The sequence below is a fragment of the Hoplias malabaricus genome, chromosome 15 (genome assembly GCF_029633855.1).
Source record: "Hoplias malabaricus isolate fHopMal1 chromosome 15, fHopMal1.hap1, whole genome shotgun sequence".
Taxonomy (NCBI): Eukaryota; Metazoa; Chordata; class Actinopteri; order Characiformes; family Erythrinidae; genus Hoplias; species Hoplias malabaricus.
The window spans coordinates 6944932-6963673 of NC_089814.1; the positions used below are offsets into that span (position 1 = coordinate 6944932).

Below are 18742 nucleotides of genomic sequence, written 5' to 3' on the forward strand. Positions count from 1 at the left end.
GTATTAAACTCTGATGTCAGAGGGGATTCCTTCACACTTCATCACACACACACACACACACACACACACAGTCATAAACCTGGCCTCAGTACTGAGGTAGAATTTGGGGAATATTCTTTACCAAATACTTGAAATCCCTTCAAAATACACTCATAAAGCTTCCTCCTTTCTCTCTCTCTCTCTCTCTCTCTCTCTCACACACACCATACACAAACACACACACACACACACTCGTTCTTTACCTTAATGAGTAGTTCTCTGCTGAGAGAGTGGTTGTTCTCATCAGAGAATATTTCAGAAAGTTCATGGAAAAATTCTGAAGTTTTCCCGGGAGACTTCGTCCCAGGTTCTCCGGAGCCGGTGCACAGGGTTACACTGAAGAGCAGAGAGGATCGCCCGCAGAGACGAGAAGTTCTTCAGGATACGGCACTCCTACATACACAACAATTAATGTTACTACTAAAGTAACTACAGCAGCTGAAGGGGCTTTGCGTAATTAGAAACACAACAGAAAACTGAACAAATAATAAGAAATGAATATGGGAAATGTGATGAAAATGTTATATCAACACTTTACTCACCCTGGCAACCTCAATCCAGCGCTCCAGCACTTTGGCTCTCTGAGGGGGTTTGAGTGAGCGGTCACTCAGACAAGTGGCGATCACACAGTTGGTCACACAGTTAAACTGAGCGACCGTGGCCCGGATCGTGGGGGCCAGGTGCTCCTTCCCTTTTTTATCTCTCTGAGACCAAATACTGCCCAGACAGTGATATGGCACCACTTTCTTAAAGAGCTCCTACAGAGGAGAGAAGAGTAGAGAAGAGAAGTCAATGTGTCTGTTAACGTAGCATTCCTGTGTCTTTTACCTTAGCAACCTTTGTTGCTATGTGTCTTTTACCGTAGTGTGCCACCACTGCCATCCTTTGTCTGTTACTACAGCACCACAATATCTGTTACCATAGAAACCCTGTATCTGTTATAGCTTCTGTGTGTCTGATACATTTCTGTTACCAAAGAAACACTCACTGCGTCCATCAGAGTGAACTGCTCTGCCACCACCGTGGGGTCAAAGGTCAGGAAGTCCAGCCGGTCATCCTCATAGCCGTTCTCCTCCAATAGAGCGAAGGTGCAGGGTCCATGGTCCAGGACTACGCACACAACACACACACATGCATGAAACTACGGGTGGCAGACATCAACTACATCTGCCTGTATACATTTGATTGACAGCTCAATCTTACAACATCTCACTAAAGACTGGTATTCAGAAGTTGACTTGTTTTAGCAAATACAGGGTGGGCCATTTATATGGATACACCTTAATAAAATGGGAATGGTTGGTGATATTAACTTCCTGTTTGTGGCACATTAGTATATGGGAGGGGGAAAACTTTTTAAGATGGGTGGTGACCATGGTGGCCATTTTGAAGTCAGCCATTTTGGATCCAACTTGTTTTTTCAATGGGAAGAGGGTCATGTGACACATCAAACTTATTGGGAATTTCACAAGAAAAACAATGGTGTGCTTGGTTTCAACGTAACCACTTATAAAATGTGTTCAAAGTGCTCTCTGATATCCTTTTTCAGTATTTTCTGTGGATAAAAGTGAGCACTTGAGATCTGTGCTAAATTAACACTAGGGAATTATGATGTATAAAATATAAAATGATGGAATGAGTTGTGTTTACGTTTTTGGGTGCTATGTGTGTGTGTGCTTTGGTTCTAGCCTCACCCTCAGGTTCTGGTTCCTCCTGCAGTCTGCGGTGGAACTGCGCGAGCAGGTTACAGGCCCGCCGCTCCAGGTCCGAGCCGTGGAAGTTAACATGCAGGTAGGAAATAAGGCGTCTCAGACACGTGTACTCTGGAGGTTTCCAGAAATCCTCTGAATATTGATCCAGCCATGCCCCCAGGATGGAGGAGATGGTGCTGAGAGGAGCAAGAGGAGACAAGATGAATGGAAGCCAATGGGAAGAGCATTCGGATTCATTTTAATGTTTATTACAATAGTTTGATCAAACACCACATTGTCCCCGCAGTCAAGACGTGTTTGGTGTCTGCTCCTTTAGCACTCTCTCATTCTCATTCTTCATTATTATTATTTATGATATGAAACACAGTTTATACTGACACCTAGTGGGCGGGATGTCTCAGAGATTCTGTACTTAGCCCTGTGGGTGACCCATTCTATGAAGTATAAACTGAATTCATTCAGGGACTACAGAGCAGCTTGATTTTTCATCTCATGTGAGTTGCCATACAAGCCATATGTATTTCCTAAAAGAACCCAGGTGACTTATAAATGTATACTTCATATTCTATCCCTGACTTCCCATGGTGCAATGTAACTAATATCTAAGTATTCGATTACCCATTTATACGCCTAGAAACCAAACACAAACAAATACAAAGACATGTACCAGTGTGAGCATGTGTAAAGAGAGGACGACCTGTTGAGGTAAGGAAACACAACACGGTCCGTGTGGAGGAGTTACAGAAATGCCCAGGGGGAATGGGGTGAATGAAAACAAAAGAAGGGGAGAGAGAAATAGAGAAAGGCCTAAAAATAAACTCGACGGGTGGAAAAGAAGAAATAAAACTCTTCTTGCATTCCCCCCCACCCCCTGCAGGAAATGGGTCACACGAATGCCAAGAGATATGGGGCAAATACACAGAATTAGAAACAGCACGCTGTGGGACACTCGGAAAATAAACACTGATCACAGGCATTTCACCGAAAACACAAAGAGGATGAAAGTGAAGCTCTGTGAAAGAGAGAGAGACAAACATGAGGTTCCTCTGAAACATGGAACACATTTGCTTTAAGACTGCTCTTTAAAGAAAGTTATAAACGCTAAAGAGTGTAATTAAAGTTTAGAAGGCAACTAACACTAAGGGCCCATCCATAAGGAACCGGATATTTTTGAAAACTAAGAACTATTTTTAAATATCTCCATCCAGACGAACATGAAAATGGCTGCAGTATTATGTCAGTCCAGTAGGAGGCCATAGTAGCTCTTAAAGAGAGACATCAAAACACCACAAAGCGAGAGTAAAACACACTGTGCAAGTCATGAATTACTGAATCTTGGTGTTAATATTGCATTTTATATATATATATATATATATATATATATAATGTGATAGTGGAATGTGAAACCTAATGCTAGCTGCATGTGTACATTGTAGTTTAATGACATGTAATTCACTTAACAGGGGAAATGAGGAAGTCGAGGCAGGCACGCTCTGTGATGCCAGCAATTTAAAAAAGCTCTGTTTTGATACTCACTTCCTGAGCTCTGTGCGGTCATCATGGGTCAGTCTGTGGCCCTCTGAGCCCGGCAGGTGCTGCAGTTTTGCATACCTGACACAACCAAAGAGAGCATAATTATTCATTCATTCATTATCTGTAAGCGCTTATCCAGTTCAGAGCCTACCTGAAATCATTGGGCGCAAGGCGGGAATACACCCTGGAGGGGGCGCCAGTCCTTCACAGGGCAACACACACTCACACATTCACTCACACCTACGGAGACTTTTGAGTCGCCAATCCACCTACCAACGTGTGTTTTTGGACTGTGGGAGGAAACCGGAGCACCCGGAGGAAACCCACGCTGACACAGAGAGAACACACCACACTCCTCACAGACAGTCACCCGGAGGAAACCCACGCAGACACAGGGAGAACACACCACACTCCTCACAGACAGTCACCCGGAGGAAACCCACGCAGACACAGGGGGAACACACCACACTCCTCACAGACAGTCACCCGGAGGAAACCCACGCAGACACAGAGAGAACACACCACACTCCTCACAGACAGTCACCCGGAGGAAACCCACGCAGACACAGGGAGAACACACCACACTCCTCACAGACAGTCACCCGGAGGAAACCCACGCAGACACAGAGAGAACACACCACACTCCTCACAGACAGTCACCCGGAGGAAACCCACGCTGACACAGAGAGAACACACCACACTCCTCACAGACAGTCACCCGGAGGAAACCCACGCAGACACAGGGAGAACACACCACACTCCTCACAGACAGTCACCCGGAGGAAACCCACGCAGACACAGGGGGAACACACCACACTCCTCACAGACAGTCACCCGGAGGAAACCCACGCAGACACAGAGAGAACACACCACACTCCTCACAGACAGTCACCCGGAGGAAACCCACGCAGACACAGGGAGAACACACCACACTCCTCACAGACAGTCACCCGGAGGAAACCCACGCAGACACAGAGAGAACACACCACAGTCCTCACAGACAGTCACCCGGAGGAAACCCACGCAGACACAGGGAGAACACACCACACTCCTCACAGACAGTCACCCAGAGGAAACCCACGCAGACACAGAGAGAACACACCACACTCCTCACAGACAGTCACCCGGAGGAAACCCACGCAGACACAGAGAGAACACACCACACTCCTCACAGACAGTCACCCGGAGGAAACCCACGCAGACACAGGGAGAACACACCACAGTCCTCACAGACAGTCACCCGGAGCGGGAATCGAACCCACAATCTCCAGCTGTGTGACTGCGCCACCTACCTGCTGCGCCACCGTGCCGCCCAGAGAGCAGTAATTAGTATGTGAAATGTTTAATAAGTGTCTTTCAACATGTAGCTTAATTTGACGGGAGATATACATTGACTCAATTCCGTTGACTCCATCAGAGTCAGGAGTCTAGAAGCCATATTAGAGTCATAATAAGCATAATTATAATAACATCTTACAAAATGATGAAAACAACAAAGAGCTAGGTGCAGGTGAAGGCTTTTAAAAATGCGTGGACAGTGCTCTGCCTCTCAGGTGCTGTACCTGTTGAGCAGTAGGTCCAGCACTTGTTTGGTAGTGGCGAATGAGCGGTAGGTGCAGAGGAAGATGGTGACGTATGTGGAGTCGTTCCCTCTGAAGGCAGACACCATGTACTCCACCAGTCTCTCCAGGGTCCCGGCTTTAATGGTGCGCACCTTACAGGTCTCGTACAGGCTGAGGGCGGAGTCAGAGTCCACGCCCAACCACCGCTGACCCTTAGTGGCCGAGTGGTGCATCTGCACCTTCCGCAGAGTGATGGTGAACACAGCTCCATCCTCCACCTCCTCACCGATCTCCTGAGTGGCATTCTACAGAGACAGAAGGGAGGGAGAAAACAATCATTTAAACATTTTAAAAAATAAACAACAATAACAATAAAATAGACTTTTCTTCATTATATGAAGCTGCCACTAAGTGACACCTAGTGGACTGGAGCTCTCTGAGATTCAAGACCAGACCTGCTTTAAACATGGCTGCCCTTATGTGAAGGTCCTGAGCTTTTTTAGGAGATGCAGCATTAAGCCTCCTGAGTCAACAACGAGAAACATTTGAGAAATAAGATTCTCCTCTAGGAAATAGATCAAAAAAGATTTTTAAAAAATGTATTATGAAATTATTACTGATTTTATTATATTTATACACAGACATACACACACACACACACACACACACACACACACACACACACACTCTAAATATTTACAAGTGTGTTCAGCTTTTGAGAAACCAGAACTTTCTCCATTTGCTCAAACAGAAACTTGCCATTTCTCTTTCTCTCCCTCCTTTCTCTCTCTCTCTCTCTCTCTCTCTCTCTCTCTCTCTCTCTCTCTCTCTCTCTCTCTCTCTCTCTCACCCCCTCTCTCTATCAGTTCAGTCCAGTTCATGCTATTTTAGAATGACTGGTTTATTATCGTTGCCAAGAACCGACGTCTAATGCACGAAAAGAATTTGACACGCAAAAGGACCAAGCACAAGTCTGCTATTTTGGTCTTCACGTCGGACCAATACCAGAGCCAGTACATAATGATACACGGATGTACAGAGAGCCAATCAGAATGCAGCTGGCAGAATCCATGAATGTGAGGCCAAATTAGTGCACTGAAGGCATCAGACGCTCCGGCAACTCGTGGGTGGGGCGTCCATGGCTGAGACTGACCAAAATAAGTAATTCAATGATTTATTTAAATAATTTAAAGTTTTAAAAGATTAATGTACAGGGTGAGCCAAAAGGCACAGGAGACCCTTTTATTTCTCTGATATGACACATGACCACCTTCCCATTGGGAAAAATTGCCCTTGATCCAATATGGTGGCTTTCAAGCTGGCGGCCATTTTTCCGGACACACCCATTACTCACTGGGGTCTTCAGGTAAAAGGGTGTCCTGCGACTTTTGACTCACCCCATTTATAATCATTAGTGTTTATAGTGTAAATGACAATATAATAAAAAGGAGAGTACAATACTTGTACTAATGTAACTACTACTGTTACTACTACTAATAGTATTAATATTAATATTCATCAATGTTATTAATAGGTTATTACTTTGCTGCAGTAGCAGCCTTTACTTTTCTTTAATGGTTATACACTAGATGCTGGGAGATAGCAGTCATCTGCTCATCTGCAAGAAAAGTCTGCCTTAAGCTTTAGGGTTTAGGGTTTAAGGTTTAATAGTGAGTTTAATCTTAAAAGTGGATTTCTCACGTGTTTACCATGGCCTTTCTCTGACAGAGGCACACACACACACACACACACACACATACACTGTACTCTACTGTACAGAGCGAGAGAGAGAAAGAGAGAGAGTCCTGGTTAAGTTATCAGTGTTATTCTCAGCATCCGCTGACATTCAAGGCCACTGGGAGTACACTCTCTCTCTCTCTCTCTCTCTCTCTGTCTTAAACACACAAACACACACATGAACTGAATGTTCAGCATGGAAATATGACACTGATTTTCTACACTGTGTTGGTGCTGTCACCATGGCAGCAGAAGAAGTGAGGAGTCACCAAGATAATTTAAGTTGCCCGATGCCATATCAGTAGTTTTAAAAGGATAACTATGGTAACAGTTGTAAAGAAGTGTCACTATGGTAACAAGAGCAAGGAGTAACAATGATAACTGTAGTACTGAGGGTTGCTATGGTAACAGACGTGACTGTCCCAACACCTCTCTGACCCCAGCGTGAAAAAAGAGAGACAGAGAGAGAGAGAAGGAAAGAGTTAAACATGAGGATAAGAGATGAAGGGAGGGACACAGACATTGGAGACTTTAGATGACCACCCATTTATACACCACATGTCCTCCCTCCCTCTCTCCCTCCCTCCCTCTCTCTCTCTCTCTCTCTCTCTCTCTGACTAACACTAACCTAAATTCCTCAACTCCACCGCTCTGCCATCAAAGCCTTCAAACAAACCCACTCTGTGCCTCTCTCTCTCTCTCTCTCTCTCTCTCTCTCTCTCTCTCTCTCTCTCTTTCTCTTTCTCTTTCTCTCTCTCATACACACAACTACACATTATCTATTGTTCTACAACAAATGCTAACTAACAGCCCAGAAAAAATGTGAATGAAAGAAAAAGAGAATTAAATGAATGTGTGTGTGTGTGTGTGTGTGTGTGTGTATATATTTGTGTGTGTATGTGCTCAGATCCGGGAAGACCACAGGGCAAGAGCCCAGCAGACCAGCTGGGAAATTACACACACACACACACACACACACACATAAACTCAGGACAGAGCTGTGGACACTACATTATAAACTACATCAGCAACTACTATTCAATGATTTTACGTGAATATGCTCACGTCTCTTTCTGTGTGTGTGGATGTGTGTGTGTGTGTGTGTGTAAGTTATCCTGGTAAGAATAACTGCTCTAAATAAATGCATAAATGTAGCAAATTAGAGCATTCATTCTTTCATCTTTTATAACCACTCCATTCTGACCAGGGTCACAGTGGGTCTTAATGAAACAGCGGTGGGTCAAAATACCACAAGGATCAAACACTACAGCAGCGTTCTCCCCTGTGTAAACAGCCCTGTTCAGAACGGCCGGCTTCAGCGCCTGTTGAGAAGGGACCTCTGTTTACTCCAAACCCAAGGTGCCCAGAAGTGAGGAGTGAAGATTTCTTTCTTTTTTTAATTATTCTCATTTTTATTCATTCATTGTCTGTAACCCTTATCCAGTTCAGGGTCGCGGTGGGGCTGGTGCCTACCAGGAATCACTGGGCGCAAGAAAGCAACACACCCTGGAGGGGGGGCCAGTCTTTCACAGGGCGACACACACTCACACATTCACTCACACACTCACACCTACGGACACTTTTGAGTCGCCAATCCACCTACCAACATGGATTTTTGGACTGTGGGAGGAAACCGGAGCCCCCGGAGGAAACCCACGCAGACACGGGGAGAACACACCACACTCCTCACAGACAGTCACCCGGTGGAAACCCACGCAGACACAGGGAGAACACACCACACTCCTCACAGACAGTCACCCGGAGGAAACCCACGCAGACACAGGGAGAACACACCACACTCCTCACAGACAGTCACCCGGAGGAAACCCACGCAGACAAAGAGAGAACACACCACACTCCTCACAGACAGTCACCCGGAGGAAACCCACGCAGACACAGGGAGAACACACCACACTCCTCACAGACAGTCACCCGGAGGAAACCCATATGGACACCATGGAGCTGTGTGACAGAAACACTACCTGTTGTGCCACCTTGCCGCCCCAGTCTAGTTTTTAATCCGTGTTCTTATTTCTCCACATTGAATGTGTTTGTTTTGCTCAGTTTAACCTCAATTTTACATAATTTGGTTTGGTTTTGCTCACATAAAAGGTGGGTTCAGCGCTGTGACTCAGAGACATTCTGAAGAGAAGGTGGGAAGACTCTGAAATGTCTGCTAGACGTGTAAAATGCAACAACAACATCAGACCTACACAGTGCTATATTTCAAATGTGTGCTGGTACAAGCTCTAAATCCTCAAATTAATATGTTATTGACGTGAAAAATTGCTTTTTCCCCCCGTAATATGTCCCCTTTAACTAAGTGGAGATAGTGATGATTTTGATTGGCCAAAAAAGCAATGACATCACACAGAAAACAAATCAGACCGCAGCTCGATAAATATTCCTCTCCCTGTTTGACTGGGGTACCCATGGCTAAATGCCACAAACTGATTTACACACGCATAAGCACACACACACACACTCCAGGGCCATTACTGCCCACACAAAGCACACACACACACACACACACAGTGTGACACAGTTCTTCCGTCAGAATCCTGGAGCTGAGCCAGTGCAGCTAACAAAACTAACATTGTTTATGAGAAATGAGGAAAGAGCTGTCCAAGCAAATATGAAAGATCACTCAGCCCTTACTGGAGGTCTCTCTCTCTCTCTTTCTGTGTGTGTGTGTGTGTGTGTGCGTGCATGCGTGCATGCGTGAACATAACCACTGATAAGTTGCAGCCACAAATGTGCTTAAGGTCACCATACTCGATACCAAATGGAAGAAGAAGGGGTTATGGAGCCCCCACCAATGAGCTGTGGAACAGTGGAACTGTGTTCTCTGGAGAGATGGAGCAACCTCTGTTACCACGGAGACGAGTTTGAGTGGTGCTTGTGATCCACAGCTCATCATCCAACATCAGTGTGCACTTGTGTGTGTGTGTTTGAGAGAGTGAGAGAGAGAGAGAGAGAGAGAGAGAGAGAGAGAGAGAGAGAAAGTTTATAGAACAACAGACAAAACACACACACACACGACGTCCTTAACTCTGTCCCGTTCACACACATAAACACACATGCTCTTATCACTTCCTGTCAACTTCAATGCCATCCACTATAAATACAACCCCTCTCTGTCTTCTGGAACTTTCTCACACACCCAACCATTACACACACAGTTACGAAAAGAAGTAAACTAACATTTCCACACACAGGTGCCATACACATCACACCTGACACATTGTGTGTAAAAAGTGGGGTTGAGAGAGAGAGAGAGAGAGAGAGAGAGAGACAGAGAGACAGATAAAGACAGAGAGAGAGAGAGAGAGAGATAGATAGAGAGTGAGACAGACAGACAGAGACAGAGAGAGAGAGAGAGATAGAGAGACACACAGAGAGAGAGAGAGACAGAGAGAGAGAGAGAGAGAGAGAGACAGAGAGAGAGAGAGAGAGACAGACAGATAAATAGAGAGAGAGAGAGAGAGAGACACACAGAGAGAGAGAGAGACAGAGAGAGAGAGAGAGAGAGAGAGACAGAGAGAGAGAGAGAGAGACAGACAGATAAATAGAGAGAGAGAGAGAGAGAGAGACAGAGACAGAGAAAGAGAGAGACAGAGAGAGACAGAGAGAAAGAGAGAGAGAGAGAGAGAGAGAGACAGAGAGAGAGAGAGAGACAGAGAGAGAGAGAGAGAGAGAGAGAGAGAGAGACAGAGAGAGAGAGAGAGGGAGAGAGAGATACCACTCACCCAATGCTACAAAAACCTTTTTCCACATATGGAAAACACATTATTCTCTCTTTCTTTCTATGCCCCTCTCTATGTTTCTTTTTTCTCCTCATCTCTCTCTCTCTCATATATTTATAATCCTTCATGTCTCTTTAATATGATTAAAATTACTAGAATGAATCCAGGTAAACAGCGTCATTCTCTTGTAGTCGATGAGGACTGACTCCAGTCTGATTTCTAAAGAAAGTCTGTTCCTTCATTTAAAACAGTGCAGTCACGTCCCTCTCAGCCCCATGTCTCTGGTTTGTTCGGAGGGAAGCCTCCTGGAGGCCTCCACTTCGCTACTGCTTTGTTAATCTGCTGCTCATTAATGTATCCACTGTTATCACTGGTAACATCACTAATAAACAGGCCGTTAATTACGGGAGCTATTAATATTCTCATTTTTTAACAGTTGTCTAAACACTGCAGGGCAGTCTTTAATCGTGAGGGTGGTTTTAATCGAACGCATGGTGTATCACAGTCACAAATGTAGTGATGTACTGCAGCATTACAATATATCAATAGTTCTAGCACGTGAGAGTGTGTCTGTGTGTGTGTGTGAGTGTGTGTATATCCCCCAGGGCCCCCTGCACGTGTGTGTATGCTGGATGTAGGTCAGTCTCCCTGCACTCAGACTGCATGACCCTTCGAGACCTTCAGTTATTCTACAACACACACACACACACACACTCACACACTCACACACACACAAGCAAGCAAAAACACACCAGACTGCCTCCGGTGCGGACACTGCAGATAAGAGCTAATGTGGAAACAGTCTGACTCAGAAACTGAAAACACGGTGAAAATAATTACTTTCTACACACACACACACACACACACTGACCACATTATTAGAAACCCTTGCTTGCTACCACCTTCTGGGACCAGCTGCAGCCCTTAGTCAGTGTCAGTTGTCATTTCGGACCCTGTTCCAGTAGAGCATCCAGCTCAATGATGTAGCTTTGCTCTTAACATTGGTGGGGACCTATGAATCTACCACTCACATGAGAGCAGGGACACACACTGGCCATGTGTGTTACAGAGAGGTAGGACTCTGTAAGAGAACGTGATTTAACCCTTTCTGTACCTGTAGGTTAATGAGACATTGACAGATCATGTTTTTTGTGGGTTTTTTTTGAGGGGACCAGATTATTGGTGAAAACAATTCAGTAATCGCTGGATAGTGGTGAGGACACGTCACATCCGTCCAAGCTAATTCTACACCCTTGGAACAGCGTATCTGCACTGTCTCTCATCACATCTAATATTTACATGCATTTACATATGATTTCAAATGAATTACACTGAACAGTTCATTAACAGCTCAAACTTTAAAGAGGTCAAAACACACTGTGCCCTGTGATTCCAGATTCCACCCTGACACAATTAGTCGAATGAATGAATGAATGAATGAATGAATGAATGAATGACACCAACATTTTTCTTCACCACTCAAGCCCAGAGAATGTTCTAGCAGAATTACAGTTAAAAACAAAGCAATACAGAGCCCACTGACTGCAATAACAGCAACAATAGTAAAGAAAAGAACAACAATATTGGCTGCAGCATTATTACATTATTATTAATACAGCCACGCTCATCGTTTACATTAGCAAAGCAACAGAATGTCCTTAACTATTGTTGGGTCTCTCTCTCTCTCTCTCTCTCTCTCTCTCTCTCTCTCTGTCTGTTTCTCTCTCTCTCTCTCTTTCTGTTTGTCTCTCTATCTCTCTCTCTGTCTCTCTCTGTCTGTCTGTCTGTCTCTCTCTCTCTCTCTCTGTCCCTCTCTCTCTCTCTGTCTATCTCTGTCTCTCTTTGTCTCTCTCTCTCCGTCTCTCTCTCTCTCTCTCTGTCTATCTGTCTCTCTCTCTGTCTGTCTGTCTCTCTCTCTCTCTCTCTCTCTCTCTCTCTTTCTGTCTGTCTCTCTATCTCTCTCTCTGTCTCTCTCTGTCTGTCTGTCTGTCTCTCTCTCTCTCTCTCTGTCCCTCTCTCTCTCTCTGTCTATCTCTGTCTCTCTTTGTCTCTCTCTCTCCGTCTCTCTCTCTCTCTCTCTCTCTCTCTCTGTCTATCTGTCTCTCTCTCTGTCTGTCTGTCTCTCTCTCTCTCTCTCTCTCTCTCTCTCTCTCACACACACACAGACCTAAGACACTGATGTTTCACTGGTGTTCTTGATTGAAAAAACACACACTTGTACATTTTCACGAACACCTACATTCATGTTTCTCTCCATCCTTCCACACACACAGTCAAACAGTTTCCAGAGTCTGTGAGTCTGAGATAACACGCAGATGTTGGATAGCTGCGGGAATCTCGCTGTTGTTGGGTTTAACAATGTGAAGAGGAGTTACAGGAGGAACCGGGTCAAAGGAATTTCAGGGTCATATCTTTGTTTGGACTAAAGGACCTCACGGTCTCAGCCTCAGACTCTTCACTCACAGGTGTAAAGGCTGCATGGTAAAGCAGGGTAGGATCAGCTGCGTTCTCTCTGGATTTGTTTAAACCACTGTCAAAATCCAATTAGTGCTCGGTGGAGGTTTTTAATCGCTCCTATATTTTACACAATACATTCTCCTTGGAACATCCATCAGAATACCTTCATTTTTCAGATGTGCAATGTTACTCCACATTAAAGCAACACTAGGTAGTATTTTTACCTTAAAATGACAGCTTCAAAATCACTGTGATGCTCCACTGGGCTGTAACAAGGAGAACAGAGCCTCTGTCATTGTGACTCCTAGACACTGCACTATGTAACTTTTGGAGGAGGACAGGAATTTAGGAGAGTGTTATAAAAGTGTATTACACTCTGCAACAGTAGGGGGAGCCCAGAAGCAAATACCAAATATTACATAGTGTTGCTTTAAGTGACCACATTCATTACGCTTTGACAAAGTGAGTGTAGATACACGGGATGACCAGTGTCTACAGTCCAGACAGACGGAGTGTATTACACTGACCCCAGATCAGCCCATTTTACTCAGAATCCAAGCTGAGGGTGGGTCTGTCATTGATCACGCTGTAGAGGCTAGTAGGGCGCCGGCTGGACATCGCCGACCAGCTAGAGCCGGACCAACACAGAGAAGACAACACGTATACAGACCCCTGTAAAGCCCCTGCTCTTTCAGTCCCGCCGCTATTGATTTCCACAGAGACAGACAACAATCCTGAGCAGAGGGAGCTGAACTCCAGCAGCCAATGGCCAATCAGGTTGGTAGAATGGGCCACGTTGTATGGCACATCTATTTTTCTGAAAAGAAGAGTATTAATAGGGTACTCTTCGGGGTAGGCTGTTTACACCAGATGCTGGAACACTGCCTTGAAGATTTGATTGCATTCAACCAAAACAGTATAAGTAACGTTGGACGATTAGCTGTGGTTCGCAAAAGCCATTCCAACCCATCCCAGAGATACGAGATCTGTTGACACAATAAGCTCATGGGCAGCTGCTCCAGAGTGTTCCCTTTCATTGACTAAGGTTATAAGTGTCTTTGATAATCTTTTATAATGCTCCTCTCTTTCTTTCCTCTGTCCATTTTTGAGTACTTGAGCTCAAATGACACATGCCTGACCGCTCTGCACACTTTCACCGCTGACCATGGAAAATTTTTCTGATGTTTCAAATCCAGCGAGACCAAACCGCTGTGAGCAAATAGCAGGTTGGTGAACACGTCGAGGCGAGCTGTGAAACTGTTCTCCGTCTGTTTTTCCAACTTCGTCGCGTTTGAGAACACAAGACAAACAAATAAATAAATAAATAAATTTTTTTTCCTGATGTATCTTCAGAGGGAACATGGAGCGTGTCCCTCTCTCATCTGCCGTTCACTCGTCCTCACGCACCAATGACGTTTTTTACAGTGAAGCGAGTTACAGCACAAAGGCTGAGGAACCGCACTCTACTCAGGAAAAGAAAAATAACCTGTGAAAAGTCAGACCCAGTGAAATTTGTACCCAGTTAAAACAGCAGCCGAATGCCACCGCACACACACTCTGTTCCCCATTACATTTCATTAACACAGGCATTTTCCAGAACCCGAGTGTGGGAATACCTTTTAAGCTCCAGCTTTTAGTTTCAGGATGTAAATGTTAACTGCCCGTAAGAAGGGAACCTGATCACACTGTAAGAGTATGGCTTCACTTCCCGTACACACTCAGCCTATTCCTGGACGCCTCAGTGCTAATAATAATGACCGAATGTCCATTTTTAATCTGGGACAAGGCAGGGTCTGTAACAGTGCCTCTGTGCCTTTGGCAAACCTTCGGACAGGTTAGACGTGAACGTGTTCAATCAGCCGAAGCCCGTCTGGTGTCGGAGGATGGTGTCTTTAGTGGACAGTGGAGCTCTGATGCTAACAGGGCACATAAATAATGGAAGCTATTACTCTGACTTTCACAATTTCAGTCACAAGATTCTCTCTGTATGTTTATATCACAGTGGGACCACTAATGTGCTTGTGCTACCACAGATGTACCCCCTGGACCATGGAGAACTCTAACCTGGAGGATCAGTGTGGCCTGACCCCCATCAGCTCGGCAAGAGTGGGATATTTGTTGAGGTCTACCACTTCTGGCGAGTTTGTTTCCCAAGATTCCAGAGGAGTCCCCTCGCTTAAAGGCTAGGCCAGTTCCTCTGGGTCTGTGTGGTTGGATCTGTAGTAGCACAGTCGGAGCAGTGACCGTTTAAGTTGAGCTGTTGAACCTAATAACGCAGCTTGTTTAGTGACATTCAGAATATCTTTATTGCCATCACAGATTAAACCCTCAGCTTCGGACCCACTGAAGTGGAGGGTCGTGCCCCTAAAGCAAGCATGGAGCTTAATTTCAATAACAAAAAAACACAATTCGATATTTTCCCAATATCTACAGTCCTCTACAGTGTGTGAATAACAATAAAACCATTGCCCCAAATCACTCTAAATTATATATAAACACATCATGGAGTGAAATCCCAGTGAATCTGACACAGCGACATTCCCAGGAAGTTAGCAGGAGAGCTCTAGCTCTTGCCACTCCCCCTCATTTGTGTCACAGGTGTCTCTCCCTTTCCTCTGGACATTCTGTGGTCCATCATTTTGAAAACGCTGTTGTCACCCCCTCTATAGTGAAGTACATTCATTCATTCATTATCTGTAACCCTTATCCAGTTCAGGGTCGCGGTGGGTCCAGAGCCTACCTGGAATCATTGGGCACAAGGTGGGAATACACCCTGGAGGGGGCGCCAGTCCTTCACAGGGCAACACACACACACACTCACATTCACTCACGCACTCACACCAACGGACACTTTTGAGTCACCAATCCACCTCCCAACGTGTGTTTTTGGACTGTGGGAGGAAACCGGAGCACCCAGAGGAAACCCACACAGACACAGGGAGAACACACCACACTCCTCACAGACAGTCACCCGGAGGAAACCCACGCAGACACAGAGAGAATACACCACACTCCTCACAGACAGTCACCTGGAGGAAACCCACGCAGACACAGGGAGAACACACCACACTCCTCACAGACAGTCACCCGGAGGAAATCCACGCAGACACAGGGAGAACACACCACACTCCTCACAGATATTCACCCGGAGGAAACCCACACAGACACAGGGAGAACACACCACGCTCCTCACAGACAGTCACCCGGAGTAAACCCACGCAGACACAGGGAGAACACACCACACTCCTCACAGACAGTCACCCGGAGGAAACCCACGCAGAAACAGGGAGAACACACAACACTCCTCACAGACAGTCACCCGGAGGAAACCCACGCAGACACAGAGAGAACACACCACACTCCTCACAGACAGTCACCCGGAGTAAACCCACGCAGACACAGGGAGAACACACCACACTCCTCACAGACAGTCACCCGGAGTGGGAATCAAACCAATAACCTATAGAACCCACAAAATATATAACGCAATACGTATTAAAATCTAGATTCACGACTTGCGTAGTGCACTACATAGGGAGTATGGAGTGATTTGGGACTAACACCTCTGTGTTTCTCTCAGGAGTCGTAGTGTTTTGGTGCCGCTCTTTAAGAGGTGCTATGGCCCCCTACTGGACTGGTATGAAAAGGCAGCCATTTCCTTATTCATCTGCATGAGGATAGTTTCAAAAACAGAGAGGAGAACCGATCCTTGATCTTGATTCGCTCCTGGTCGTTCCGGTCCGTGATCACGGTCTACTCTCTGCTTTAGTCCTGTGTTAGTTTCCATGTTCTGCTCTGTCTCTCTTTAGCTAGTTCTCTGTTTAGTATCATTTTAGTCAAGATCTGTCATTGTGTACGCATTTAAACTCCACCCTGCGCCTGCATCCGTCTCCTTGTCCCTTCTTCACTGCACCCCAAGTGTTAGAAATCTGGACATTTTCGGAATAGGAGTTTCATTTGAATCTCAGGAGAAACTAAATTCTCAATCTCAGTTCAGTATTCAGAGGCTGTGGGGGAGACTAGCTGTGAGTGAGAAAAAATCCATATTATAGACACACTGTGGATGAACAGAGCTCTAAATAGGTGCATAGTCTGAAGTGTTCGCCCCTCCGCTGCTTACACATGGTGGATTTAAACAGCTACAGCAAAGACTCCAGACACCATTTATTTAAAGTTTAAAGATGTCTATGGGGAACACGCAGAAGTGTATCACACATTGTTTTAACTGTTTTTATAATGTTTCAGTATGTAGTTCATATGTTGTCTTCAGGGTTTAAACTTTATAGCCATGGATGGAGGACACCCAGGCTCCGGGCGGCCGGATCAGATGTGTGTGTGAGCGAGAAAGAGAGATAGTGAGAGAGACAGAGGGCCTCTTTTGTTTGGGTGAACGAATAAGGTCATGTACTTTCACGCAGTCAGAAACACAAAAATAATGGAATAATACAGCCAAAGGCCAGCACACACACACACACACACACACACACACACACACACACACACACGGGAACACAGTGTCCTGGCACCAGCTCCAGAGCATCTCTATTCTTCTCTCTCTACTGACTGTGCAGGAATCCGAAAGAATAACAGCGAGAGGGAGAGGGAGAGTGTGTGAGAGAGAGAGAGAGAGAGAGAGAAAGAGGGAGAGTGTGTGTGTGTGAGCGTAAAGAGAGAGAGAGAGAGAGAGAGAGAGAGTGTGTGTGTGTGTGTGTGTGAGAGAGAGAGAGAGAGAGAGAGAGAGAGAGAGGGAGAGGGAGTGTGTATGTGTGAGAGAGAGAGGGAGAGAGGGAGAGTGTGTATGTGTGTGTGTGTGTGTGTGAGAGAGAGAGAGAGGGAGTGTGTGTGTGTGTGTGTGTGTGTGTGAGAGAGAGAGAGAGAGAGAGAGAGAGAGAGAGAGAGTGTGTGAGAGAGAGTGTAAAGAGGGAGAGTGTGTGTGTGTGAGAGAGCGTAAATGAGAGAGAGAGTGTGTGTGTGTGTGAGAGAGAGAGAAAGAGAGGGAGAGAGTGTGTGTGTGTGTGTGTGAGAGAGAGAGAGAGAGAGAGAGAGAGAGAGAGAGAGTGTGTGAGAGAGAGTGTAAAGAGGGAGAGTGTGTGTGTGTGAGAGAGCGTAAATGAGAGAGAGAGTGTGTGTGTGTGTGAGAGAGAGAGAAAGAGAGGGAGAGAGTGTGTGTGTGTGTGTGTGAGAGAGAGAGAGAGAGAGAGAGAGAGAGAGAGAGAGAGAGAGTGTGTGAGAGAGAGTGTAAAGAGGGAGAGTGTGTGTGTGTGAGAGAGCGTAAATGAGAGAGAGAGTGTGTGTGTGTGTGAGAGAGAGAGAAAGAGAGGGAGAGAGTGTGTGTGTGTGTGTGTGTGTGAGAGAGAGAGAGAGAGAGAGAGGGAGAGTGTGTGTGTGTGTTTGAGAGAGAGAGGGAGAGAGGGAGAGTGTGTATGTGTGTGTGTGTGCGAGAGAGAGAGAGAGAGAGAGGGAGTGTGTGAGAGAGAGAGAGAGAGAGAGTGTGTGTGTGAGAGAGAGTGTAAATGAGAGAGAGTGTGTGTGTGTGTGAGAGAGAGAGAGAAAGAGAGAGAGAGAGAGGGAGAGAGTGTGTGTGTGTGTGTGTGAGAGAGAGAGAGAGAGAGAGAGAGAGAGAGAGGGAGAGTATGTGTGTGTGTTTGAGAGAGTACACACACACACACCTTGATAGGCTTCAGAGCTATATTCTCTCTCTTTCTCTCTCTCTCTCTTTTTTTTCATTTAACTCTAGTGTTTAAGACAGTCCCAGGGGGTTCACAACCTTCTGTGGGTTTTACATCCCTCTCTCCAACCCCTGGGCTCATGTGCAGCTGCTCCAGAGCATCCAATTTAATTGCATGTCTTACTATGGAGATTAAGCACAGTGTGTATGGGTGTGTATGTGTGTGTGTGTGTGTGTGTGTGTGCTAGGGGCCGCCTGTGTCCATAGTGGGTGCATCCCGAAGTGGCT

General features: G+C 45.7%; 1 protein-coding gene across 1 annotated transcript in view; it reads right to left on the bottom strand.

Annotated features, from left to right (window-relative positions):
• The window catches only part of LOC136668404 (ral guanine nucleotide dissociation stimulator-like), a 45458-nt gene that overhangs the window by 13995 nt on the left and 12721 nt on the right, over positions 1 to 18742 (bottom strand). Inside the window, 7 exon segments of the mRNA XM_066645909.1 lie at positions 243 to 311; positions 313 to 432; positions 582 to 797; positions 1028 to 1149; positions 1734 to 1927; positions 3288 to 3362; positions 4847 to 5151. Coding sequence (XP_066502006.1) covers positions 243 to 311; positions 313 to 432; positions 582 to 797; positions 1028 to 1149; positions 1734 to 1927; positions 3288 to 3362; positions 4847 to 5151 — 1101 coding nt within the window.